We start from the raw sequence: 10291 nt of genomic DNA, 5'->3' as shown, positions 1-10291 counted from the left end.
AGTTTTTGAATGTAAATATGCCAAATAAGTTGTTATCAAGCAATTTCATAATTATCAAGTTTTAATTGAAATTTATTGCAAAGGTTATCATCATTTAGTCACGGTGCCATTTTTATATATTTTTACTGTACTCGTACATATAGGCTTAAATGTATGATAACAGTAACGATAGTCAGCCTCATCTTAAAATTCCACATATTAAGTTTGTTTTGTTATTACAGTAGTATTTTCTCGGGAAGGCTGTTGAGTATATAATTAAAATATGGTACACAACAAATATTTGCCACTACACTCTCGAAATATTCCATAACATTGATGAGCTCACTGTACCATGGAGCTATGATCCACATTTAAAATTAGAAATATACATGATTTTGTAAAGCTGTGACAGTGTTTGTGGAAGTAACTGATTATTTATAAATTTCTGTACATGACAAATATAACTTATTAACATCATTTTTATCAGATATGGAAGTTTTAAGTATTTTCATTTTAACTCTCAACAGTAATTAAGATCTTTTAAAATGGATAAAAATTTCTTACAGTCAATAACGTAAATTTTATTCTAAAATATAACACTCAAAAGGCATTATTCAGGAACCAGGCCTCAAAAAATTAACCATAATATAATAAGAGTAAATATATTTATTTTGTAAGTACCTGTAACATACATCAATATTACAAATTAGCTGTTTTTTTATTTATCATTTAACTTGCAGCAGATATGTACCAGTTAGTTCATTGAGGTAGTGCTGTTATTAAGAAAAATATTTAAACTTCATATTAAGCCTGTATGGAACATATTAAAATAGTACAACAGTTCAGTTTTACAAACAACAAAACAAGCACATATAAACTGCAACCTGTATATAGAAAATATAAATATCTTTTATGAAAATATAGACAGAACCATTAGTACAGAAGCTTTAATTAGGAATGATATTTCTTGTACTTATTTGACTAGACAAGAAACTTCAGCTTGTCAGTCCCATGGACCAGCAAATTTCACACAAAACTTTGGGAAATCTGCACAATCAAATAAATGTTTATGTACTTTTCACTACTAACAGCTTACATGTAATCAGTCTTCTTTCAAATAGGCTCCTCATGCACCACACTATGCCTCAAACTCTGTCTTCTCACTGAGGGATATAAGATTTGCTTTTAAAATGCAGCAGGTAGGTCAAAGTAGAGGTCTAATACAGAGCATAGGTGACATTTCTTTCTTTTACAATTACATTTAACATAGTTAATCAAACACAAAAGGGATGGCAGAAAATGGTAGTACAGGACAAGTTGACTCTCTCTCTAAGGCTGCAGCAATGCAGTCAGTTGCGGACTGGTACTCGCCCAATGATTCTAACACAAGGCTCATGTAATGCCAAGTTTTGTAGGAAGAGGGATCAATTTTCAAAGCATCTCTTAATGTTTTCTCTGCTAAATTATAGCTCCCTAGATAGTAGTACACAAGTCCAAGATGCTGAAGACTTTCAACATGTTTAGGATTTATGGATGCTGCGTTCTGGAAAAAATGTACAGCTTCAGAATACTCTTTCTTGTGCTCATGCAACAAACCACGTACATACATAACGTTGTGGGACATTGGATAAACATTCTGTGCTTCCTGAAGACATGCTGCAGCATCTGAGATACTGTCCAAGGAAATATAAATTTCTGCTAGTAACAACCACACCTTAAGTTGAAGAAGCCACAAGCTCTGTGGACCTGGACGGGGCACAAAGGAACTCAGTGATGTTGCAACATCAGATAATGTTTGCTCTACATGAGACGGAGCAATTGACATCTGCAAAGACGTCGAGTCTTTATCCGACAGGACAGACTGATGCATCTTAAAAGTGCTCTGGTTATCACTGTGCTTTTCTGATCTTCCTGTATTCTCCTTACTTACATGCTCCTTATACAAATTATTCCAGAGATGAAGAAGACGTCTAGCAGTTAATAATGCTTGAGATTTTCCTTCACTCTGCAGTTCCAGTTGTGCTTTAGTATATAAGAGGTTTATGCAATCTGGATACTCCTCTAAGGTGGCAGTAATTAGCTGCAGAGCATCTTCACTCTGTTTCTGTGCAGAAAGAAGAAGAACTAGTAAATGCAAAGATGAGAGGTGCTCAGACTGCAAGTTCAGAGCTCTTTTGACATGTGTGACTGCTAATTGTAACTGATATTCCAGAGCATACTGAAACCCCAGATAATATTCAGGTAAGTGGTCATTGGGATCTAACTTTTGTGCTTCATGGAACTCCTGAAGTGCCTGAGTTTTCAGTGCACATTTATTATGTTCACTTACTGCAACTAAAGCCTGCATGCTGTAACCAATACCAATGAAGAGATGACAGCGTGCAGTCAAATTTTCTGAAGAACGCAAAGCTTGAGACAGGGCTATGTGACTCCATTCCGTTCCTTCACACGGCTGGTTAAGATGTTCATAACAGCATCGTGCAGCCAGCAAGCAGTGGAATGGATCATTTGGAATCAAACGAGAAACTTCTTTCAGCACTTTAAGAGAGTATGTGTGTTTTCCCAAACAAGCAAGTGATAATGCTTCTTGGATCCAGATATGTGGCTCCTCAAATGAAAATTTCATTGCCCTTTCAAATGATTCATGTAGTATATCAAAACACCCCCATCGTACAAGTAAAACAGTAAGCAAATCATAAACACATACTACTCTGTTGAAGGCATGGACTCTTGCCTCCTTGAATTCAGGTGATTGGCTTAAAACCACTTCGTGAACAGCAGTTGCCTCACTAATGAGAAGTAACAAGATTATTTCCTCATAATCATTGCATGGAACAAATAAATTATTTTGTTGCTTTGCCTGAGATTCTATTTTAGGAAGATTTCTCTTATCATTATTCAAAGCAGATCTATGATTAGTTTCCGTTCTTCCACGAAGCAATATTTCTGCCAGCTGACGTGTAAGATCATGGCGACCTGATTGTGAAGATGATGACTCCCCTGTATTCTCGCTATTTGATATTGCTGTTCGCAAGCTGTCAACCTTAGACTGTAGACTACTTGTTTCTGGCATGGCAGAGCCCAAATCAGCTGTCTTCATTATGTTATTTGGTGATAGATGACTCTGTAGAAGTTGGGCTGTTTTCTGAGCTGACATATTTCTTTCTGCCACCACATTGTCAGATAGTTCTAAACATACTGTTTGTAGAGGATCCCAATCAGACAATTTTTGCTTGGTAGCTGGAAGTGAAACACTGTTTATAAATATTTCCTTCATGCTTGCTTATAACTTGTAATTGTTGTTAATGAATTGTTATCTGCGGTGGTCGTTCAACCTGAAAATAAAACACACTACTTACATTAAGTAATAAATAATAAGGCTTGATACAAAAAATGATACAAAAAAATGAAACACAAAGTTCAGATTTTTCCTTAATATTGCAGTGTGTTCAAAGCAGACACACAAAAATGAAGACTACATTTACACTTCACAGACCACGTTATAGCACGTGGAAGGTAGCCTTTCCTGTTCCATTTGGGAATGGTACAAGGAAAGAACAACTATCAGTAAGCCACAGTATTACCTCAAACTTCAATGATTTTTCCTATGTGGTCATTTCACGGGATGTATGTGGGATGAAGCAATATATTGGTTGACTCTTCTTGGAATGCGTGCTCTTGGAATTTCAAACCCCCCCACCTCCCCCCTCCTCGTGATTCATAATGTGTTTCTCAGTAAAATTTATAAGCATCTTCATAATGCTCTTACACTTACTAAATGCACCACCCTTTTTTTTGCATCTTCCCTACCTTAATCAAGAATCGCTTGAATGAAAGTTTTGTAAGCTACCCCTTTTTTCTATAAAGATTACATATCCTTTTATTATTTATTATTAATTCCTTTAACTCCTTATGTGGAGCATGGGGCTGCAACAAAGGATCGCCATCTTGTTCTGTCTTCTGCTAGTATCTTCATCTCTTCCCATCCTATTCCTTGCTGATGGCCTTCTGCTTCAACTGACTGTCTCCATGTCATTTTGGGCCTGCCTCGTCTCCGTTGTCCTCGCGGGATCCAGTCAAGTGCTTCTCTCACAATATGTTCATTTGGTCTTCTAAGAGTATGTCCTAACCATCTGCACTTCTTGCTTCTGCTTTTCATATAACTACTTTTATGTAGCCGTTCCACTTTACGCCATTCTGAACATGTACTACAGTACATTTTACTGTAGTTGTTATCCACAATGATTGACTAACAGCTGTCAAATCAAATAATAATTTAATTTCATTCATCATAATTGATGTTTTTCAAAAGTCTCCTACTGTGTCACAAGTGATTTAAATAATTAAAACCATTCACAAAATGTAATTAGTATTTCCTCCTGTTTATGAGCTACACGTTATCCTTGAGTATGGCTGGGTCAACTGCCAGTCCCTGTATCGAGTGCCAATCATCTGCAGGGCTTCATGCATTTCACTGCAGTTTTGTGGCATTATGACTTTTCTATATATTTTAACAGACTCATGGAGCTTCTGACATTATCTAATGTATAATTTCCACACACTGTGAACAGTAACTATCTATAACTGCCCTATAGCACTTCCTTGAAGTAAGTCTGGAATTACTTTTACATCCTACAATTCCACTCTGTTATTAGTGAAATGTTGAGGACTATCTGCTAGTAAGTCCTGAATCCATTCATAAGGTTACTCCAAAATTCTGTCAGCTCTTATTTTGTTCATTAAGCAACAGAGCAGAACTAAATAAATTGCCTTCCTGAAATCAAGCAACATGGTATCAACTTGGCCACTGTTATCTACTGACTTGTGGGACCTAATAGGCAGAAAGAGCAAGCAGAGGTTCACCATTTTGTTGTCTGTAGAATCTCATACTGGCTCCTACAGAGAAGGTTTTTTGTCTCCAAAAAATATCATAATACACAAAAAAGATCATAATACACAAGATTAAAATTGTTTCCATAACAGTATAGCTTCTAGCATCAGTAATTTAGGACTTTAGTTATGTGTGTATGCCCAATTACCTTTCTTGGAAATGGGAATGACCTGCACGTTTTTGCAATTGCTTACAATCTCCAACAAATTTTTGTTAAAATGGGAGCAAATTCTTTCCCATAACCTACCTCATAATGCCCAGTTCTTTCCTCTGCTGAGCAATTTTAACTGGTAGTGATCATTACACCCACCTCCATAGCTGAGGTCGCTAACACATGCCTATGTGGTAGTGATCAACTTTGAGGTAAGGCGATTTGCATTCTTGTGGCAGATGAAATTTTCACTGTTAGTACTGGGCTGGGCAGAAGAGGAGAGATAGTGGCAAGAAGTTTCTGATGGCCATTCTCTGAGCCAATATCCTGGATTAAGTTCCAAACCTATCCCCATCGTCTCATGAAGCGAAGGCATGTGACACTGTTGATGGTGATCCATTCGTCAGGTGACGTCATTAAGTTCAGCAGTCCCGTTGGTGCTTTTCGAGAGGAGTAGGCTATGAGCTAGAACTGGGTTTCACCCTCTCTCTTTCCTTGATCCACAACAACAAAAAACAAAAAATGCATTATACAAACACTCATCACAGTCCTCCAAGCAACACAGATACACATTTGACCCTTCATAACAGGTTGGCGGAAGGCTACGGCAAACTAACTTACGGCAAACTAACTCCACTAGGACCTCACCGTGAGTGACGGTGCAGGATCCCTGCATCTGTTCCCCCTACACTCATTCCCTGAGTATGGGACTATTCTCTCTCTATGATTACATCAATAGCCACAAATGGAAAGATTCAACTCTTCAAAAACCTGGGTGTGAAAATCTTTAGGGAAGTGAAACTGAATGTTGCTTAGGCTCAGTCCTAGGCAAAACAGGTGGTACACTTCAGCTCACTGACAGGGAACTGGGGAAATGCAACCAGTCTACAAAAGAGATTTCTTATAAAACACTTGTGCAATGGGTTAAGTTTGCTGAGCCCATACTGAATTTGATGAACAGGGGATACTGAACACACACAAAGAAAGGCAGTATGAACGGTGACTAGTGTGCTTGTTGCTTGCTCATGGGAAAGCATCACAGAGATTTCGAAAAACCTAAACTGGCAAACTCTTGAAAAATTAAACTAACAGAAGTGTTTAAACAATCACTCTTCCTATTCACGAATGGAACAAGAAGACCTCATAAGTGGTGCATTACAACTTACATTCAGCCATACACTTCATAGTGGTTTACTGAGTATGGATGTACATGTAGATTTCAACCAATTAAATACAAGCTGTGCTAGATGTCAGGCTGTTGGGACGAAAAGTGTGGGGCAAACAGAATGTCCATGCCACAGATAAAGAGCTACTAGTCAAATGGAAGCACCAACAAAACATGTGGCCTGTTTGCCCCCTAAATTTGAATCCCATGGAACAGGTCTGGGTGCATTAGGAAGACGGGTTGCATCATGTCAGCATCCACCAACCACTCTCCAAAACTTGCGAGCAGCCCTCTAGGAATAATGGGCGTTACTGCCTCAACATGAGAGTGATGATATCACCCACAGCACGTCCCATCATTGTCGGGCCTCTATTGATGCCAGAGGTGGTCACCCCCCCCCCCCCCAATGAACACTTTAACCAGTTGTCAGAATGTGTGTGCAAATCCATCACACTGGAAAAAATGAAGAACATTTTGCTTTAGCATTGTTCGTGTTGCAGTTGATTATGTTCTGTATTCTTTAAATTGTTTCTACTTTACTATAACCCATTTACACTCTTCTGTGGCAAAATAAATGCAACCTTGCAAAATTTCCATTTGTTGCTTTAATTTTGGACATCAGTGTATATGGGATGACCAACACTAGAATCGAACCAGCAATGCAAAAATTACCAGTCTTGAGCACTACCCATTTCTTTTTGGCATCTCTATGTATAACATGCATCTTTATTTAAAAATTTGCATTGGCTGGGAATTGAATCCAGGCCATCCTGACGGCAATCAAGCTGCCCATTGATAAACTGTTCTAGCTTTATTGAATTACACTTGCAGGGAACACTTCAAAGTCGATTTCTCGAGAATTCTTGAGAATCACATCGAACAGCTTTGGGTTGATCTGCTCATCCCACATTGACCCTGTCACATTTTATCCTGAAAACAAGTAGACTCTCCCTGCTTTGCTAGTAATCTGAAGTTCTTTGAAGGGAGAGAAGCTCTGATTTTTGTACAGGTTGCTCATGATGAGAAGTTACAGTACCCTGCATTTTACTGGATATGGATGACATACTACAGTCCCTTACTGAACTCCTGTCCCTTCTATTTCTCTGCACTTGCACTCCATGTCACACTCATATCTTGTCTTAATTAGTAACCATCCATATGTTATGTCTGCCTATTCACTTAATGAGCCCTTCAGGCAAGTAAAAATATTACTTTTTTACCATCAAAACACAACAGGTCTGTTGCTTATACCAAGTATCCTTGATCTTATATGGCTAATTAAAGCTCTTGATATATCCTTTTCCAAACTGCTTCTGTGCAACACCATGGCAATGAGTCTGGTTTCCTGGCTACTGCAAAGAATATGTCTTTTTGTGATTCTGAAATTATTCTCCTACATGTTAGCAAAGTTTGACTTTTCATTTGCAAGTATAGGGAAGCATTTAGGAAATGAAGCCTCAAGTGACAATTAAAGAAAAGCTGCTCCATTTGCTAGTAAGAACTTCATTAAGTTAGTGACCCATTTCAGCCTTTACATCAGACCATTTTCAAATGTATCTGATAGGACCATTAATAATAAATAATATGATGCACATATATAAATCTTTTGCATAAAAAGAGAGAAAAACAAAGCTTAAATATGTACAATATAAGTACAGAAAGAATATATAACTTACAATGTCCTGTACAGAAGCAACATCAATTGATATTAAAAAGGTAAAGTCAGGTGGATTTAAAAAGTTAACTGCCCAATGATGTCCTGAGAACAGTGTGCATGTCAAGATTACAAAAACTATAAATTTGATACACTAAAGGTATTGTCATACTCTAGTTTTAAGAAGCATTATATCCTGATGTATTCGAAATATCAAACTGCATGCCTTACCAATAAACTTCAGATTTAATAAAAGTTTAAAATACATAGACAGAAAAAAAAAAAATCGCAACACCAAGAAGGAGTTGTATGTCGTAAACGAAAGTTGTTAGGTGTGTTTCTACATATTAAAGATGATGTCTATTCAAATTTCGCACCAGTCACATACGAGTGGCACTAGTAGTGCCACTATGAGGGTGCAAATTCGGTTTACTTTAAATAAACGTTGTAACAATTTTTATTCTTTACAGCCCAGAGCATAATATATATTTGATAACAATATGATATCAGAGTAAATGCACCAAACAGCTGTTTATAATAAGTAATCTTTATTCACAACAGACAGTTTTGGCTTTATCACACATTTGCAAGTACATCTAGATTACATCATTAGTGGACTGTTTCATAACTGTCACTGTTTTATCAAGACGATCAATGATGTCAATATGTTGTAAATGAAATGTTAATTACAATGTGACAGTAGTTTGATAGTTCCACTCTTATGACTATATACAGAGGGATCCAAAAAAACGTATCCACCATTTGAAAGTCCATAACTGGCAAAGTAACTGACGGAGTTGTCTCATCTTTGGTAGTGTAATAGTTCGTAGTTCCGGCAATTGCCACACAAGCATTGTATTGCGTTGTTTTGTTTTGTCAGATAGTACAGATAGTCGGTGTTTTGTTCTTAGTTGCACCTAGTTACTCAAGTAAACATGGCTGGCGCAAGGCTTACATTCGATGAAAGGAAGTCAGTTTTGAAGTGGTATTTTAAGTACGAAAACATTAATGAGGTTCAATGGCAATGGCGAAATGAGTATCAAACAGAGCCACCGACATGTTTAATGATTCGTCACATTCGAGACAAATTTGAAGCCGAAGGCTGTGTTAAAGATGTACACAAACAACGATCTGGATGACCTATAACAGTAACAAGTCCAGCTAATTCCTGTCGAGTGTTACAAGAATTCCCTCGCTCACCACAGAAGTCTGTGAGACAGTGTGCCCATGAAACTGGAGTGAGCTGCTCATGTGTTTGGCGAATTTTGAAGACAGCAAAGTGGAAGTGCTACATCCCACGATTGCTACACGCAATGAATGAGGACGCCCTATTCGTAGACTGGAGTACTGCAAGTGGTTTACTAACACAGTGTGCAACAATGAAGAGTTTACAGAGATGATTGTGTGGTCTGATGAGGCACAGTTCAAACTCAGTGGTACAGTAAATCGCCACAATTGCATCTACTGGGCTGCCAAAAATCTGAATGTCCATGTAGCCAAAGCCGTGAATTTGTCAGGAGTAAATGTGAGGTGTGGGTTGCCTTACCAGGGCTTGATCGGGCCATTCTTCTTTGACGGCACAGTTACTGGTGAGGTGTACCTTCAGAAGCTCCAGACATCCATTTTATCTGCCATCCGAGACTTGTATGGAGACGGAAGAGTTTACTTTCAACAAGATGGTGCCCCAGCCCACTACCAAAATCGTGTTAGGGCGTATCTCAACGAAAATCTACCAGGAAGATGGATAGGCTGCAGAGGTGCTGTGGAGTATCCACCATGTTCCCCAGACGTAACTCCTCTGGACTGTTACCTGTGGGGAACACTAAAGGAAGTCGTTTATCGACAAAAGCCATGCACATCAGATGAACTTCCAAGAACCCATCATACATTTATGTGCAAATATTCAACTGAACACGTTGCAGTCAGTAGTTCACGCTGCAGTTCGGCGACATCATTTGTGTGTGCATGTTAATGGTGACCATTTCGAACACCTACAGTGATATCTTTAAGTTGGACTTTAAGCTACACTTTCATCAAAAATGAGACAAGCCTGTCAATTAGTTTGCAAGTTATGGACTTTTAAACAGTGGATACATTTTTTTGGACCCCTCTGAATTTATAGCTAGACACAATGGACCTAAACCTGGAGCTGAGGCCTGGAGTTCGATTTTGTATGTCAACAGAAGCACTCTTATGGTTCTCCAAGCACCCTGATTGTGGATCTGTATGTCAATCTGGTAATTCAACCTGCCGTGCTGCCTTTCATGTACAGCATTTCAGAGGGTGTTTCCCAACACGATAACACTCGCCCACATACTGCTGTTATAAACCAACATGCTCTACAGAGTGTCGACAAGTTGCCTTGACCTACTAAATCACCAGATCTGTCTACAATTGAGCACATATGGGACATCATCAAACAGCATCTCCAACATTAACTGCTCCTGTATT

The 10291-nt window shown here is 38.3% G+C and overlaps 1 protein-coding gene across 11 annotated transcripts in view; it reads right to left on the bottom strand.

The window, feature by feature from the left end:
- Positions 1 to 627: 627 nt before the first annotated feature.
- LOC124595197 (tetratricopeptide repeat protein 7B-like) overlaps positions 628 to 10291 on the bottom strand; it is a 29660-nt gene continuing 19996 nt past the window's right edge. For 8 of the 11 annotated variants that reach the window (XM_047133823.1, XM_047133828.1, XM_047133825.1 and 5 more), the window contains one exon: positions 628 to 3314. In XM_047133823.1, coding sequence (XP_046989779.1) covers positions 1250 to 3256 — 2007 coding nt within the window. In that variant the 5' untranslated portion in view covers positions 3257 to 3314 and the 3' untranslated portion in view covers positions 628 to 1249. Of the gene's footprint in view, positions 3331 to 10291 lie in introns of all 11 variants that reach the window. The other 3 variants (XM_047133831.1, XM_047133824.1, XM_047133829.1) reach the window with 1 other exon arrangement.

The sequence above is a fragment of the Schistocerca americana genome, chromosome 2, assembly GCF_021461395.2.
Source record: "Schistocerca americana isolate TAMUIC-IGC-003095 chromosome 2, iqSchAmer2.1, whole genome shotgun sequence".
NCBI lineage: Eukaryota > Metazoa > Arthropoda > Insecta > Orthoptera > Acrididae > Schistocerca > Schistocerca americana.
This window is presented reverse-complemented; position numbering and strand designations above follow the sequence as displayed.